This window comes from Papaver somniferum, chromosome 1, assembly GCF_003573695.1.
Source record: "Papaver somniferum cultivar HN1 chromosome 1, ASM357369v1, whole genome shotgun sequence".
Classification (NCBI taxonomy): domain Eukaryota; kingdom Viridiplantae; phylum Streptophyta; class Magnoliopsida; order Ranunculales; family Papaveraceae; genus Papaver; species Papaver somniferum.
This window is the reverse complement of record NC_039358.1, coordinates 216245915-216265056: the sequence shown is the minus strand read 5'-3', so window position 1 is coordinate 216265056 and position 19142 is coordinate 216245915. Positions and strand designations below refer to the sequence as shown.

The following is a 19142-nucleotide window of genomic DNA, read 5'->3' as shown; positions in this document are numbered from 1 at the left end:
AGGTTAATAGTGGATACAGTATAGTTGAGAGTTGGACAAACAGAAAAGCAGAGTACTGAAACAAGTTTTTCTGTGGATAATTATACTAAACGAACCAGAATTATTACTCCTACTGAAGGAGGAAAAATGCAGAGGCAGAAGTTGTTTTCTCAAGACAAAAATAAAGGGTGCAATAGTTACCGCACAGAGAAGATTGAAAGGGGTATGCGAAATAGTATTCTGAACAGTATCTGCGAGCTTAAAAAGATACAAAATGAAGGGGATAAATGAGTAATATGTAGAATGCATATGTTTTTCTTTATGAGAAACAAATTCATAAGAAATCCATGTACTAGAGTTATATAAACTCAAAATTTGAAAATGGAATGACAAATTCTAGTTTCATGAAGTGATACCATGTTGAGAAAAGAAAAATTAAAATCTTTATAATAAGACCTTATTAAAAGACACCAGAAGTGATTTTAATCAGATTGGATAGGAATTCAGATGTGGCGTGCAACCTAATTCGTATACATGAAAGAGGAAAAAAAGTAAGACATATCGCACGTCATAGTAGGAGAACCTAGAAAGCATGACTCAAGGGAAAGCTATACCGACCCTGGAACTTGAGTCATGGAGATTTGGGGTGAGAAAAAACGAAAATGCCCATCCGGGAGAGGTACCTTAAATTTTCATTCTAAGATAATAATCTTAAATTGAGAGCCTAAGGTGAGAAAGTCTCTCCTAAGGAGTGCAGAAACTCAATCAGGGCGCCGAGGTACACGGTTGAGTCAAGAGTGCATGGGGCGTCTGGAGCGTACCTTGCCACTCTTGACAAGTCCTGACTATGATGCACTCCTTCCGAAGATACCCCACTTATGAGACTGCGAAATCAACTGGTTGATGAATTAACCATATGGGAAGAGCCATAACCTTAACCCGGTAGAGGTAAGCTTCCTTGAAGGGGCAATCAGGGGGAAGATAAGGACGGCACCCTCCATTAGGGAGCTGAATTGTGTCAAAAGACGTAAATGTCATAAGACTTTTTACTCAAGGGAGTATTAAGACTTATCATATTTATGCGATAAAACCTGAAGAGAAAATAATACAAGAAAAAAATAAAATGAGGTCAATGGGTCGATACATTACAGTGTAAAGACCGCCTACGATCTCATCGCACAGAATTGAGGCAAGAATAAGACCTTTACATAGGAAGGCAAAATAAGACCTTGTGAGAAACATAAAATTTTATACTAATTTTGTTTTGCAGGAATTTACAGGGAAAAAAGAATACTGCGAACGTATTCGCACCAAATGGATGAAGAACTATAAAATAAAATTAATCATGCTAAGTCTATCAAGATGTGTCAATTAACAGAGGAAAGAATGGGAATACAAAGGGAATGTAATTTTCCCCATTTGATAGACTCATATACATGCGAGAGAATGATATTTTGGACGTGAATGCGAACAAAGGGAATTTATATTAAAGGAGTGAAAATTAATGCTCAAAAAGTGCATGTTTTTAAGGTTACATGAAAATATTCAGAAGGCAAAGAATTTACAAAGAATTTACAACAAGTGAAAATGATTAATCTTCATCTCGCTCAGCCTCAGAACCACTTATTTCTTCTTCAGATTCTTCATCTTCTCCCTCACTGTCTGAAATATCATAAATATGTTCATTTTCAGGAATTTCTGGAAATTTATACTTTGTAAGAGGGATGCTATTCTCAACGCATACTTTCTTAACAGCAGCTTCGCGAGCACGATTAGCATCATTTCTATTGTTCGAAACCATGATGATGAAGTTCTTCTTCAATTGCTGATACTTAGAGTCGCGAGAAGATAAATCTTTTTCTTCAGAAGCTAAACGAGTTTCTAATTCTTTAATCTTCTGAAGATTATTATTCTCTTCCTTAGAAGCTAAGCGAGTTTCTAATTCTTCAATCTTCTGAAGATAATTCTTCTCCTTATCTGCGAAATATGAATAAACGAGTTAGGATATATAAAAGAAGATGTTATTCCCAAAGAAAAGACAAGTATTAAAAGAGCAATATTTGACCTTCATAATTGGAAACAATTTCTTTAACCAATGCGGAATTGTTAGAGCATAGCTTGGTCGACCTCGCATGCGTTGCTATCTCAAGCATGTTTGTCAATGTTAGTGATCAAAACTATGAGTCTTGATTTCTACCCTACATTGCTAAGTCTCGGACTAGGATTGAAGAGTGTAGTTGAGCTCAAGGACTTCATGGCGATTCATCATACAACGACGAAGATCTACTCAAGGAACCGTGGAACTTCATCAACAAAAAGGTATGTGGAGACTTGAACTTATCTATCACTCAAAAGTCTATCTCTTCTATCTCCTACTTCTTATGAGACAAAAGTCGTATGCCATATAGACTGGATCATACACATTTGATATTTCGAGCAGAGTATATCTCGCCTATCTATATCTCGAAATCATGTGTTGGTAAAGCGTTTCGCTTTGATCAAGTTTATCTTCACCTAGTGACGAAAGTCATGAAAAGTTTCAATTACTTTGAGAATTGCTCTGACGCGAAACGGTCTGTGAATAACGGTTATATAACGTCCTCTGAGAATGTCTTAATGATTGGAATGAGAGTTTAGATTACATAACCATGTATTCCTTAATCCGAAGTTTTTGAACTTTGTTAATTGAGAGAAACCGGAGGAATTGGCTTTGCCAAGTCCGTGAAATGACGGAAGTTCTTGTACCGAGAATTTCTGTTGGGATTTTCCAAAAACTCGTTTGCGTGTAAGTCTGCGAACCTAGTTCGCGAACTGGCGAAAGTCTCTTTGCCGAGATTTTCTGCTGAGTTTAGAAAACTCCATCGGTTGTCTTAAGTCCGTGAACTTGTTTGTGAGCTTAAGAGGTTATGATCTAAAGATGTGCTCTGAACATGAAACTTAAATTACTAAGGAATTCTTTATGCAAACCGTGGCTATATAGTTCATGAGTCGATTCAATCGAATCGAATCATCTTTGTTGCAATTGTGTCTTGTGTAGTTACATAAGATCTCATAGCAATTGAACAACTCTTTAACTAGTTCATTTGAGTCAATTGAATTAGTTATAGTGAAGAAGAACAAGGTTAATATGAAATTCTCATATGGTTAACCTTTTGGGTTACTATGTTGAACCAACATACACGTACACGTTTGGGCATGGTTTTCACAAACCCAGTAAACGTCTACCCAAGTGTGTGTGACAAGCTAAGCTTTCGATCTAACGGTTGATAAATATTAGCTTGAATCTAAATCAGGTTTTCATCTAATGGTGAATATGGATTGCTTTGTAACTAAGGCAAAACCCTGATTTGAAGACTATATAAAGGAGACATCTAGCATTATGCAAAACTAATCCCCACACCTCTGTGTGATACTAGTGCGCTCGTTAGAGTCGATTCTCCTTTAACCTTTGGTTTTCTTTTCTAAAACCAGATTAACGACTTAAAGACTTCATTGGGATTGTGAAGCCAGGCCGATACTACTTTTATCGTAGTTGTGTGATATGATCTTTCATCTTCTATCGTACGAGTACAATCTTTGATTGGCTTGAGATCGTGAGAGTTCTCCGATAGGAAAGATAAAGAAGTCACAAACATCTTCGTATCAATGTTTGTGATTCCTCGACAAACCGCCTGTGTAGTCAGGAAGGACTGTAGAGAGGTGATTGATTAATCTAGGCCGTTCTTCAGGAATATAAGACCGGATTATCAATTAGCTCTTGTTCACCTTGATTTCATATCTTAAGACGGAACAAAACCTAGGGTTTATCTGTGGAAGACAGATTTATCCTTTGATAGACTTTTCTGTGTGAGACAGATTTGTTTATTATCAAGTCTACGATTTTGGGTTGCAGCAACTCTTGGTTGTGGGTGAGATCAGCTAAGGGAATCAAGTGCGCAGTATCCTGCTGGGATCAGAGGCGTAGGAGTACAACTGTACCTTAGATCGGTGGGAGACTGATTGTGGTTCAACTATAGTCCAGTCTGAAGTAGCATGGAGTAGGCTAGTGTTATAGTTTTTAAAGTGGTAGTAAAAGTTCGTTGCTCGGACTTGTAAAGATTTAAAAAATAAAAATATATACAAAAAATATTAACACTGGTGCGAGAAACTGGGGCTTAGGATTCGGCCAAATTCATTTCTTAAATGGTTCAGAAATTAATTCTAGGCAATTATAATTCAAAACAAAATGAATATTAACTCTATTCTTTGCCAAAGTAGATTTTATAAAATATTACTTGTATTTCTTAAGCATGGCATATCAAAAATCCCTAGGACTAAGCATAAACCATCAAATGAAATCACAAATAATTAATTAAAATCTTAATTCAATTAAAATTGGTGCAAAAATTAAATAAAGAATTAAATAAAATTACCACATGGATGAATTAAGGCTTCCTCCGTCGCCCCAGTGTTGGGGTTTAGCTCCTCATATTAATCATAATCTCAAAATACATGTATAAAGCTCAAAAGTTGATTAAAGGGAGTAAAACAATTGAACTAGAAAAATTGTAACAGAAATAACTGTTGCAAAGGCGCTGTTCAACTGTTACAAGAAGAACGATACAAATGTGATGCTGTTGCAAGACCCAAACTATGACCCACACTACGACCCACGCCTGTGAGTCTTTGTCACTGTTGATAAACCACTGCTCTTGCGAGTCCATTCTTCATGTTCTTCATCTTCATCACGAACAGCAGCAGCAGAGAGAATTCGTGATTCTTCCTCTGCAACTTCCTCTCTTCTCCTCCCAACTCTCGACAACCGTTCTATGACATCCCAGAATCATTTATATAGTCACATCACCTCCAAATCTCCGCCATCAATTCGAATAATCTTCCACTAATGAGCTTTATTCTCGGAAAATATTTTCTATCAGAGTTACGTAATTGTTTCCTTCTTTACCTTGTTCACGCGTCTGCATGGTGTTGAAATTCTACCACCATGTTTATTACGCGTCTCTGATGAAGTAACGCACGCTGTATACACACGAAATCATTCCAAAGATAGCTAAAAATCCCGAGAATATCTTCCATGTGACGTGCTTTCCCTGTTTTTCTTCTCTCGGATTAACTAGCCAATTTGGATCAAAACCAACACCCATATGACGCCTTTTAAGCCCAAATAAACCTTTCCGAAGAATTACAGCGATTTAATCTCGCTAAAACACTTCCAAATCACGAACCAAAAATCTGCCAGAGAATAACTTTCTTTTCCCGCCAAAAATTGATTTTGAATTTTGAGAAGATGACCTCCCCCTATCCTGTATAGGTGTCCGAATAGCAGATGCCTTGGGTGACCTGGGGGTGCCCCTTAGTAATTAGGTTACCCCTTATCCAAAATTGGGAGTCCAAATAACACGTGTCCTCCGGGTGCCAAAATCAACTTTTCGAGCCGAATTTTCCAAAAATGTTTATTTCCTAAAAATACATAAAAACACAATATTAGTACAAAAATAGAGTTCCAACAATACGGACATTGAGGACAAATTAGACACAAAAATGTGTCTATCAGCTAGTGTCTGTTGCGGCTTAATACAGTGTGTATTCAATATGGACTAGGTCCCGGGGTTTTTCTGCATTTGCGGTTTCCTCGTTAAAAAAACTTCTAGTGTTTGTGTTATTTCTTTTCCGCATTATATTTTATATAATTGAAATAATACAGGTTGTGCGTTCGTGATCATCAATTGGAAATCCAACCTTTGGTTGTTGATTGATATTGAATGATCCTTGGACATTGGTCTTTGGCACCGTCCAAGTTATTCCTTGTATTTGATAAAGACTCGCTATTGATTTTAGCTTGAGTAAAAATCAAATCAAGAGAGACATATTAACTCTTTGAGATACTTTATCTAGATTGAGTCTGACTGTCTAGTTGATTCTCTAGCAAAGTATTTTGGAGTTAGTCCATACAGATTGCTAAGAGGAATATTGGGTGGTGTTGTTAGACCCCCGCTTTTTCAGGAATGATCAGCCTGAAGACTCACGTTTATAGCTAAACCCTCTCTAGCATCATTCAGAACCCTAGCAGCCCAACTAAATTCAGCTTCGCTTTCTATGAGAAGCTGAGAGTGAATTAAATTTCTTTCTTCGACAAGTATGTTATTTTCGCTCACAGCTAAATCACGTTCTTTTTGAACCTCAACAATGGATTCTTGGAATTTTTCTTGTGCTTTCGCACCCTTAAGAGCAATCTCATCTTTCTCATCAATAAGCTTATTCTTCTTTGTTTCCAAAACTTGAATTTGTTCTTGGCTCTCATGAAGACGATGTTTAAAGTTATTAAATGTAGTCAATAAAGATCTATGGCTTTTTCTAAGAGCAGCATATTTCATCCTTAATTCCTCCAAACTCAAATTTTCAAATATTTGGTTGGGATGGTTATTTAAAGAAGAATTAAGGTGTTCTAAAAGGGTTTCACCATCAGGAAGATTGGCAGCCTCATCCGAAAGGTTATACAGGTCTGCGAATATAACAAAATAATAAATGTGAATTATCGCATAAAAATAGAAGAACAAGTAAAATAAAGGCTACACACCAATGAGTTCATCATTTCTTTCTCGGGCTCTGCGAATCAAATCAGAATTGGTCGAATTTTCAGCTTTAAGCTTAGCATTTTCTTTCTCAAGCTTAATAAGTTTTCTTTGGTAGTCCGTGGAGATTACATAAGATAAACGGGCTCCCTGCAAAAATGAAAGGAGGTATTACGGTTATGAATAAATCAAGATTAAAGAGAAGACAAAAGGTAAAATTGCAAATATTACCAAAGAGTCGATTGTGAATTGGAGGTTTGGATTTATCGCAGAGGCAGCTCCACGAAGAGGTGGATCATCTAAAGTAGGAGCATCGCATATTTTAGAGACCATTCTAAAGGCACGATTTAATTCTTCATTATCAACAGCAGTCAAAAGATCTCCAGCAAAAAGATTGGACAACTCTTTCAAAGAAGAAGGAACTGATGAATCATCAGAAGCAGAGATATCATCCTCACTAGACTCCGAACTTGAAGAAGAATCATATCTTTTACGCTTCCTAGAGAGTTCATCCATTGAAAATGTCCTTTTTGATGAATATTTAGATGTAGGACTTTTGGGAATATTCTTTCCTTTAATTGAAGTCTTATCACCCAAAGATTTCACCTACGCGAATAATCAAGATAAGAAAAAGAGGCAACAATATTGTTAAAATCAAAAAGAATGTTTCTTACTTTATTATTCTGCGAAGCTGATGCATGGTGTGAAGTCTTGACTCTCTTAGCAGCCTACAAAAAACGGGACCATTATGCGAGATTGAGAAGATTTATGCGACTATAAGAAATTGGAAGGAAATTATGTGAAATTGAGAACATTTATGCGAAGCCCCATACCACTTTCTTTGTCTCAACTTCCGAAAATACAAATTCCCAAGGTTGGTAAGAAGATAACTTTTCGGGAAGAGGAATATCAGAACCATCTTCAGCTTTACCAGAAATATAAGGACCCTCTAAAATGACAGGGAAATTAAGCCAGCTTGAGTCATTAGATCTGCGAGCAGAATTGTTAGATTTGTCATTCCAATCAACATCTCGCATGATCCTATCAACTTCAGCGATACCATCTTTTCTTCTTAGGCGAACGGCCCATTTAGTTATATTGCTTTTCATAATTGCAACATAATAATTTTTGAAGAAGTTATCAAGAGTATATTGGGAAGAATCAATGACCTTATCACGATGCGATTCTTTTCGCACCTCATAAGTATAAGAAGTCCCTAAACCAGTTGCGCGACGAGAATATTCATATGTTATTTTGATCGCATCACCATTTAGTTAGAATATTCCCCGTGCGAATCGAGCAGCAGCAAGAATTTCATAGAATAGGGGTATTTCTGGGTTAAACAAGGGAATTGGAAGAATGGAAAGTTGTTCCAATGAAATAATAACTCTTTGATTATTCCATTGATCAGAATTGATCAAATCAAGACTGAGTTTGGATGAATAGTCAGATGATGGGGGAAGAGAAAGTGAGTAACCTCTCGAATGGAATTCATTCCTCAACATGTTGAATTCTGTCTCCATCTTCTTTCCAGCAGGAGCCATTTTTAGAATGGGAATGGAGATGGATATATTAAAAAAATAAAAAAAATAAGTTGTTTGATGAAATGAATTTAGCTTTGATTAGAGAAAGCAGTAGCAGAGAAGATGAAACAAGAAAGTAGAAAGAAGAAAGAAGAAGACGAAAGAAGATATATAAGGAAAGGTTAGTCACATTTTTCAAGGTTTCATTAATGCGAGGAATGAATGGATAAAAACAGGCGGTTAAAAGGACTTGTCAAATAATAAGTGGTTAAAAATACACACGTAATTAAGGAAAACTTGAATTCCGGAGGAGTGTCGGCAAGATAGAATACGAAAAGATATACACATACGATATTATAGGATGGAAATTTCTCATATCGCTCACTTCACAATGTAAGAGAAATGAGAAGAGGCAAAATGTATGAGTGGAATATCGCACATATCAATAAGTATGCGAAGTAAGGATTATCTGATGTAAGCGAGGACTATCGCACATGTCAAAAATGAAGTGACGTATTGGATGATGTCAGCAAGATCACAAGTAAAGTGCAATGTTCTATGCGAGGTATATTCTATGCGAGAATGAGTGATTGTAAATGAGCGAATGTATCGCACAGTGATTCCGAAAATAGTGGATCTCTTAGTTGTCATCCACTATGAGGAATCACTATATAAAGGAAGGAAGTCATCACAAAGAGGAGAGATCTTTTAGTGAGTGTTAGAAAAGAAACTAGGAAAGAGAAAGTTTATTTGGAGAGCAAGTAAAGTCATTGTAAAATCATTGTAAGGTCAATATATCCAATTATAATCTTTAAAAGTTAATAAGGAATTCATTATGATTACTTGAGTGATAGTCTAGATACATTGGGGTGTGGTTGTAGGTTTTCCTGCAACTACAGAAGATGACGAAGAGAATTACTGAGTCCTTATGAATCACCATTGCAAACTTTGTTCTCCTTGTTCCTCGTCATCATCACTCTGTTCTTCTGTGTTTCTGCTTCTATATTAATTTCTGCTTCTATATTAATATACGCCATTGAAGGTTTGAGTTTTGAGACACGATTGAGCAGTGCAAGAATATCCTAAATACAATCTATATATAGTGTATATAAGGAATCCTAATTCTAAGCAAATTCTAATTCAAGCAATCACGACCAAATAAGGCAAGTAGCTTGCAGACACTAAATAAGCTAACAAAGAACTTAATAAGGAAACTCATAGAGTAATGGTGGTGGTGTCGCCACTAGGAACAGATATATGAGCCCTGCAAAGTTGCACCTACCAGAGGCAGAGAGAAATCCGGATTTACACCTGCCTATTTGGAGCCTTGGTTCGAGTTGGCTCCGAAAATTCATGTACCAGCAAGGCTCGACCTTTGCAACCTAAAGGGAAAATTTATATGCGGCTAACTGGAAGTGGCCTGGTATTCGAAGTTGGGAGTGCTCTCTCCACGGGCACTCCCAACTAAATCACAATGCATAATCCAAATACTTTACATAATCATGGTACTCCAAACAATGTGCTTTGCATAATGTGCAAACAGTACTCGCATGGTCAGTTTGAAAATACAGTACATCTTAACGTGAGGAAATCAACGCTGGCTCCAACCAGCATATAAAACATCGTAAGAGTAACATTCAAACTGATTTCTTTATGATACTTTAAAACACTCAAAATAATAACCTTATATTTGCATAGAAATTGAGAGAAATGTACAAGAAAATACTAACACAATGAAAAAAGCTAAGCTTGTCGCCAACCAAATTACAATGCACTACGTACTGTTGTGCTGAACGTCTATTACTAACTAGCCGTCTTATATTTATAATACATCATACATATCATTGTACGGAGTTCTCATAATATTTGGTTTATGTTTGGGGATTTTGGGTACGGTTTCATCCTCAAAATCATCACTTGTACAAAACATTGGCAGAAATTGGAAGTAAATCTATATATTTGTTCACTTTGGTATTTTTGATGATGTGAATTCGTTTGACTGGGGTTTAAACCTAGGGTTTGCTGAAGTCGTCATATCTGCTTAATCTGGCGGTCTCAAAGCTAGTAGATCAAAGTTGTTTGCGCAGTGCGTGTTCAAAAAAATAAGGGATAATTGGAGTTTAGTACTCAGATTTGGATCAACATTAGGCTTTGGTCTAACATTTGTCCAACGTTAGGGCTTGGTACCTGGACTGCACGTTTGACTCGCGTTGACTAGGTTAAGTCAAAACTTTTGTTTAGTAATTATTAATAAATTCATATAATAGTGTAATTATGTAACGAGATTACAGTTATACCCTTAAGTGTATTAATATTTACACAATAACCATTGTTATAGCTCAGGCACCCAACGCCACAAACTCATTCTCAGTTCTAACCATTTTGTCTTCCCAGTATGAACTAGTAGAATCCATGGAAGTAATCACCACCTGCACCAGTTCTCATCACAGCAACAACAAATCAACCCATCTTCTCAGTTCATCCTAACTCTTGTTATAAATCAACCATATATGTTGTCATCTTCTAATCCACCACAATCACATGAATCAGACAACATGAAAATCTTTAGAATCTGCTGCTGTAATTCTTCAGTTCATCTGCAGCTTCAAACATCAACATCAGCTGTAATTCTTCTTCACCTTGTGTTCTTGACTGCAACAGGTGCAAACCCCCCATTGATCTCAGCTCCAAACTATATTTTTTTCTGTAATTCAAACCCAACAGGTCCATCTCATCTTCACCTAATTCGGTTCAAAATCTCCAGATACAAAACCCGAACTTCTCAAGCATCAATAACATCTACTACTCATTTCTCATCTCGATTCAGCGTTGATTTTTCGATCTCAGACAGCACCTCAATTCATCTCTGAATCTCCTCTCTACACATCACAACCCATCTGAGCTTGATTTCTCATCTTGAAGGGACACTTTCATCTCAGATACACTGATTACCATAGACTCATAACATCGCCGAACTTCCAATTACATTTAAAAGTCAGATGCAACATTCAATTATAGATACAACAGAAACCCAGTTCTTCTCAAAGTTATAAGAACCCTAATTTCACCATCAATTCGAAATCAAACTATCTCAATGCCAAATTCAAAATTAAATCAAACCCCAACTGCCAATTTTTTCATTGATTCTGAATACACCATGTAACATCTCGTATGAACCCATGAACATCAACATCTCATATGCTCTTCTCCCAAATCAAGCACCCACTTCTTCGATTCAACAACAGTTCTTCATATCACTTCTAAATCTTACCCCAAAAATTAACACAAACTCTGTTTGTTCTAAATCTCCTCAATCAAAGCATATTATTAATCTCTGCTAACCCTAATTTTTTATTTTCCATTTCTTTACTGATTCAAACAGTGACGATTTCTTCTCGAATTAACACAACCATCTTCATGGAAGTGACACCAACAAACATCTGGTAATATTCATTCACAACTCATCCCCGTTATCGATTTGAAGCTACAACAAAGAGTATGGGAAGAAGAAGAAGAAGAGAACTGGAAATAGATAACATCGGGTTCTAGGTTACTGAGAATAAGCCCACTTCAAGGGTACACTTGTAATCTCGTTATTCTTATAATATTTTTATTGGAAAATTTGTTGTTTGGTCCTAGGACCAAAAAATTAGTTATAGCAGGGTCCAACCGGAGAATAATCTTAGCTTAGGGTCAATATTTGTTTAAAATATAGAAAAGACATATTTAGCCCCTGGCGTCGAGCGTGTGAATAGACCATGGTTTAGTTTCAGTACATATCATCTGTACTGGTTTAAATTCAGCATAAAAAATATATAGTCTATATTGGTTGCACTACAAAATATTCACCTCTCTCTCTTCTACTTATCCATATTGGAACTAAAAATTCCTCAATAAAAACAACAGTTCGTCGAGCATCTAATTGGCAGTCATCTGTAAAAGAAACAAGTACACCTCTTTGGAAGTCAAGTACTCAGAAATTATTCCAGTTTAAGATAGCCACTTCGCGCTCTATTTTAGCGAGTAACCGTCTTACTGAGTGGCACCAATTAACAAGCTTCCTGGTAATACAAATACAATGAAGAATTTATCATTCGCGGCATCAAACACAAAAACAGACACAAAAAGAACAATTGTAAAAAGATTTTCATACAAATTACCAATATTTTTCTCTCAAATAAAACTTTAAAAGCAGCCAGCCAGACGAAACTGACTGGAATTAAATCAAGAAAACTAGATATCATTGTCAACCACATCATATATTTGCACGGTAGGGAGCACTATTCTAACTTTTGATTGGAATACCAACATCGTGGCAATAAGACATGGATTCATGTAGTCAAATATGGTGAATCAAAATCAGTATATTAAAAATGTACTCAGTTTATTCTCAGTACATAAGAAAATGTCCCCATTGCCTAGTTCAATGAAATTATCATATTTCTAATCAATAATTGAAGCAGCAACACTTGTAATCCATGAACAGAAAGAGAGATCGAAGAAGTATAAAAATTCTAGTCCACTATAGCCATATGAACAAATGTATAAACTCCAATAACATACTAAAATTCTAATCAATCCTCACAATACCTCACATATGCCCTCCACTCAATGTAAAAAGCTTCAGCTGCATCTGCAAGAGTTTGCTATTAGATATTTGAGAAATAACACAATACAACATTTATATACACTGACTTTATCTGGAATGCAAAGTTTATGCACCGAGAAAAAACACAGTAGAGTACTTATACAGTGATTTTTTTCTGGAATGCATCATTTATATACTGAGAAAATAACACACTATAAGTTTTATATACTGAGAAATAACATGGTACAACTTTTATACACTGACTTTCTCTGAGGTGCAGCTTTTATATACTGATTTTTCATTAAATTAACAAACAAAATAAATAAACAAATGTAAAGTAAATGATCTAACCACTATATTCCAGCAACATGTTACTACAAGGAACAAACAATTCATTTAAACATTAATTGGTCACTAAATAATCACGATACGTGCATTCACTTGGTCATTGTCTTGGAGGTAGTTTTGAATCCAAGAACGTTACTTTTAACATCACCACAATGTACTATGCACGTGTATATAGTTTTAAACTAGAATCGTATGGGATGTCAGAAAAGATACATATACATCTGAATCGTATTAATTTACCTCTTTTGTGTTCCCTCCTGCTCAATCAAAATTAATGATTTTGCTTCCACTATAATGGCCTCTAATCTCAACTTCCATGGAACTACCATCTACCCGAACCCCTTGAGCCAAAACATTGCCAACTTCGAAAACGCACAATTAGCTTCTTCTTAACTAACAAAATCAATATACATAAAATTAGATAACCTTCCGTTTTTTTTCAGTATGGCATATATGTACTAATAGATCAAACAATCTCTAACAACTAAAAAAACATTATGTAAAAAAAATCTAACAATCAACTAGTTTTTGGTCAGTACTACATATACGTACTGTTAATTCATACACAAAAGCAAACTGAAACAACCTAAAACCAACAAAGTAGAACTAGTGTAATTAAATCTAGCAACAAACTGAGCAAAAAACATGACTAAAAATCAACTGCATGTCAGAAAAAAAAGGGAATGAATCTATGAATATAACAAAATATATACAGTTTTTTTCAGTACGCTATATATGTACTGCTGGATCATACCAAATGAGTGATGAATCTATGAATAAAACTGAACAAAAAATATTTTTTATCAGTATGCCATATATGTACTGTTGGATCATGCCAAAACTATGATTTTTTTTTTTAAAGAAATGGATCATAAACACAAAATATGAACAAACAAAACAAAAAAAAAAAAAAAAATTAAGGATATATGAAATTATAAATTAGTGATGTACGCTACGTAAGGTTCAATAGTATCTCAAAAATATGGTTCAATACCATCCCAAAATTAATGCCTTTTACTTCCCCCATTACCAATAGAAATCTTAAAACGTTTATGCGTTTCGAAAACTATGCCAACTAACAAAGAGTAATAATCCCCCATAATCATTTCCAATCTACAAAAAACGCACTCAATTTCTTGAAACCACAATAAATATACACTCAATTCATTTTTCAGTCTATAAAAGATGTACTCAATTTGTTTCCATTCAATTCATCAAATATCCTGCATAATCATTTCCAGTCCATAAAAGATGTACCCAATTTCTCGACAGTACATCAAATACACACTCAATTCATTCAATTTTTTAAATAAAAAAAGGCCTCTATTCATCTTGTACATCAACAAATAACACCCCTGGTAATCTTTCATATGTTTATAACAACAAAAATCATCCTTGAATAAACCCAATCCACACCAATTACTGAATAATCTAAACAATTTTTGTTCTGTAATGAACACATGAACTGCTCAATAAAAAAATTCCATTATTCATCAGAAATACAAACCAATTCACAGATCAACAATCAAACATTCAAAATTAGATCTATACTACTGTAACTAATAGATCTAACAGAATAATCACCCAGATTTCAGCAAGAACCTACAAAAACAAACTATCATAACAAATACAAAACTCGATCAAGGAAGGATAATAGACTGAAAATGTTAATACCCTAAAGAAAAAATAAAAATCTCACCATTTTTTTGGGGTGCTAGAAAGGATCAATCGAAAGAGATAAAGAGGAGTAAATTTATGGCATAAAATCTTGCGGAATCTGATCAAATCGATCAAAGACCTTGGAAGAATCTTCATCGCCAGAGCTTTCCTGACCGAGAAAACAAATGAATTAGGATCTAGTTCTGTTATTCATGTATATTAAGGTTCTTTTCGGTATTTTGAAAAAGATTACACGTGTGGTTGGACTAGTGGATAAAAATTTGGGTCCAAAATTTTTATGGCGAATTTCCTGTTTAGTCCAGAAAACCCGACCCGGGTTAATCTGTAGTCCAGCGGGATAAAACATTTGCTGGCTGGTCCAAACAAAGTTTCAAAAAACGTAAAATTACAAAGCTACCCATGAGAAGAGTCCGTGTAAAACTTTAATCATCTTATACAGTCCAGCGGCAGAAATCAGTTTTATCTTCTTTTGTATTCACTCAAATCTGAAGATCTATAGTACGATTTTGAGTTCCAGTTTCTTTATTTTTCCTGATTTCAATTTCATCTTCTTTATTTTAGTAATAACTTTAAATCTAGGGCACGATTTTGAGTTTTATCTGAAAATCTAGGTCACAAAACCCAAAGAAGAAGAAAATCAATGGGAAAACCCTAGATTCGGTGAAATCAAACAAGATTTTCCTATTTTTTTTGATGGAAATTCGTTTTGGATCTGATTTTGTTATTCGTTTTCTTGTTACTCCTTCACCAACAAAAAAAAGGAAGAGAAACATTGTTACTCCTCCACCATCAACAACAAATACAGAGAAAACATTGTTACTCCTTCATCAACAAAATGGAAGAAAGCATTTTTACCAAAAGAAGGTACAAATCTAAAATTCACTTCTAATTTCGTTTCTAAAAGGAACAATACATATCAAGATGTAATGTTCGATAGTTAGATTAGTGTTATGTGCATGATCTAATAGTACATATTACATATTGGTAGTACTTATTAATATGTAATGTTGAATAATTGGATTATTGTTGCGTGTACGATGCAGTACATATGAATATATATTTTTGTATTATGTAAACCCTATTTACGCTCTCTATAAGCATCAATACATATCAATATGTATTGTTGTACTGTGTTACTTTGTACATATGAATATGTGTTGTTGTATTATGTGAAACCCTCTTTATGCTCTCTATAAGCATTAATACATATAAATATGTAATGTTGTACTGTGTTACTTTGTACATATGAATATGTATTGTTTTCCTTGTTGTTGTGTGTATGCATCTGTACATATCAATACGTTCTATTGTACTATGTAAAACTCTTTTTTAGTTCTCTGTAAGCATCAGTGCATATCAATATGTATTGTTGTACTAAAATCTCTTTTATGCTCCCCACAAGCATCATTATATATCAATATGTACTTTATCCAAAAGTGATTCGTTGATGCAGTACATATAATTATATATCGCATAGACCCTTAACCCTAGTTTATGCTTGAATATGAAACTACAGTACATATTGACATGTACTAGGTTATTAATTGATATACCATATTAATATGTACTGTAATAGATACGGATATGTACTGTGTAAAAGCATTAGTTACTGATATGTATCATGTGAAACCAGTGAACCTTATTTCTTTTGTACCGCAGAACTAGCCTTATTTCTTTTCTCCTTATCTTGACTAGTACTGTAGAAAACTTGCACTTGTATTAGGTCATATCAACATGTGCTACCTTGCAAGAGGAAAATAACATGTAAAACCAGCATGTTTCTGATAAGAAATATTGATGTGTAATGCTTGAAAAACGGGGTAGTTTTTGACAATGTCAACTGTCGCCAGTACATATTCGATTATACTGGTAAAAACTGCAGTACATATCTGGTTGTCCTGTGATAAACTTGGTGGTTTTTGACAGTGTCAACTGCCAGTACATATTTTCTTATATCGTGAAAAACTAGGTGATTTTATTTCCCTTTCAATAAATATTTGTTGCAAAAATTGGTTTTAACATTAAGCTTTTACGGAAAAACTTATTAGTTGCAGCGATGTGCACATGTTGCGGTGTACAAATATCTAGAATTTATCAAGTCAGCAGAAGCTTGAGATTATGAATGTGTTGCATAGAAAACGGGTGCTAAAAAGACTGTAAAGTTCGGAATTGAAGGCATTGATCGTCACTTATTGTATTACAGCAAGGCATAACTCTGCTTGTTTCAAATTCTCCTTTTGTTTCAGTGTACAAAGTTTACTTAATGCAAGTTCCCCTCCTGAGTACATTGTTTTATATACTGTGGTTTCTCCGGATACATCATTTATATACTGTAGTTTTTCCATAGCATATCATTTGTATACTGTGAGTTCAACTCATATTTCCCAATAAAATCTTTTTATTTTGATAAACAAAGTATATACAATAATCTTCCAAAGTACAGGACTCATAAATCCTACTACAAAGGCAGGGCTAGGAAAAGGTTCAAAAAAATATTGGAAACCTTGAATACAGGCAGTACATCATCTACTGTAAAACCTGATGCACAAACTCAATTTTTTTTGTAATGTATAGTGGCATTGAAAAGTAAAGTGGCGTTAAAAATTATGAAGCCTTAAATAGTGGCATTACATATCTTGTTGTAATGTAAAACCTGGCAGCAAAGAAAATTCTGCCAAAAAAACATAGCTCAACAACTCATCAAGTTGATGAGATATTTCCTCCAATCTCTCTCTCATCCTTGATGTCTACAACCTCAATGACTTGTAGCTGCATCTCCAGTGGCCATAACCGTTGTTGTTGTTTGTTTTTTGAATTTAAGCTTCTTCTCAAACATCACCATAGCTTGTTATATTTCATACATCCCCTTCCGCAAAACTATCATCTGTCAAAGACGTAATAAAAACTATCAAGAGTCAATGACTTAACCATTAAGGACTAGAGAACGCTAAAAATACAGAACACCCAAAGAATCTAGCACACTCCTGCAAACAACATCAAGATTAGAATAAAAACACATTAAGAAATAGACATAAATGAATTAGTACATTTTGATATGTACTGAGTAAAAACCTAGTACATATTGATATGTATTAAGTGAAAACCTAGTACATATTGAGATGTTCTAGACTGTTTGCGGCAATTGGAAGTTGCTGACTCTTAGGATTATTTTGAACTATAATACTTACATCCTTGGCAGCCTTTGCTCGGATGCCTGCACTCAAATTCTTCAGGTGTTCAAAAAGGGGGACTAAACCACCAATTGTATGCAAATCTGTGACACACATATAAACTAATTACATTATATAATAAAAAAAATCCCAAATTAATAAGGTATCAACTTACCATTTTCCATGTCAATGAATTCAACATGCTCTTGCAATTCATCCAACATAGCTGCCAATTATTAAAACAGACACAAAAAGTAACAAATTAAAATCCAAGCTGACTCAAAAAATTACAAATTAAAATCCAAAGTGATATACATCTCATCATGTAAACAAATGTTTGCTTATTAATCTAGCAAATAAACATCAGGATTCGAAAAAAATGCATTAAGAATTCACATAGACAGACACAAATGAATTAGTACATGTTAATATGTAATCTCCCCACAATGTTCCTGGTCCTTCACCACATTGTAAACAACTTCTGGCACAATTTCTCAGTCAAACACCGGTTCCATGGGAACACTGCAAGGGGCATATAAATTTTCTATCCATATTTATATTATATTCCCTTAATATTATTGCATCAAAGTACATAGTTCATATTCGTTTAGATGTTTTACATTCTCACACTGAATCCAGAATTATGTCAAATGAAAAAAAGAGCACACAATAATTGAATGCTGAGAAGGTACCAGCAGCAACACTATTTTTCTTTTCCCGAGTTTGAAAATTCAGGGCAACAACAATCACATATCCCTGTTACCTGCTCAGCATATGTATAATCACAACAACCATTGAATGATAAATGAAGTAAAAAGAATTGCAAACTCTAGCACAAGTCTACATGTTAGAGCTAGTACATATAAATATGTACTGAGTGAAAACCTAGGACATATTAATATGTACCAAGTTAGATCATTTCCCTGCATCGTCAAATGTAAATGTTACCCATGGCCTCCGAATAGGAAAAGTGAATCCAACCTCAATACCATTTTTCATCAGATTGGTGAATTATAAATTTACTATGGAGTGTTTTATATAAGATAAATCATGAAAGAAAAATGTGTTGAATTCCTATTCATATTTATATACGCGCCATATTACTGCCTCAAAGTACATAGTGCAACTTCATTTAGATGTTTTACTTTCTCACACAGAATCCAGAATTACGTCAAATAAAAAGAAAAACATAATAATAGATCGCTTCGAAGGTACCTGCAGCAACAATGCTTTTCCTTTCCCGAGGTTGCAAAGTTAGGACAATGTATGTATCCATGTTACTTGC

General features: G+C 34.7%; 1 protein-coding gene across 1 annotated transcript; it reads right to left on the bottom strand.

Moving 5' to 3' along the window:
• Positions 1–1570: 1570 nt before the first annotated feature.
• LOC113360087 (intracellular protein transport protein USO1-like) lies at positions 1571–7793 on the bottom strand. The gene is made up of 6 exons (XM_026603635.1): positions 7382–7793; positions 7223–7276; positions 6780–7154; positions 6554–6698; positions 6017–6478; positions 1571–1956 (listed from the first exon to the last, which is right to left on the bottom strand). The coding sequence occupies exons 1-6, from the start codon at positions 7655–7657 to the stop codon at positions 1571–1573; spliced, it is 1698 nt and encodes a 565-aa protein (XP_026459420.1). The 5' UTR covers positions 7658–7793.
• Between the last annotated feature and the right edge of the window lie 11349 nt (positions 7794–19142).

Bases quoted from the DNA above. Each gene is read 5' to 3' on its own strand.
- LOC113360087 (XM_026603635.1), bottom strand. From the start codon at position 7,657: ATGAAAAGCAATATAACTAAATGGGCCGTTCGCCTAAGAAGAAAAGAT. The intron at 7,277-7,381 runs GTATGGGGCTTC...CGTTTTTTGTAG, and splicing joins AAGTTGAGACAAAGAAAGTG to GCTGCTAAGAGAGTCAAGAC. The intron at 7,155-7,222 runs GTAAGAAACATT...TTATTCGCGTAG, and splicing joins CAGCTTCGCAGAATAATAAA to GTGAAATCTTTGGGTGATAA.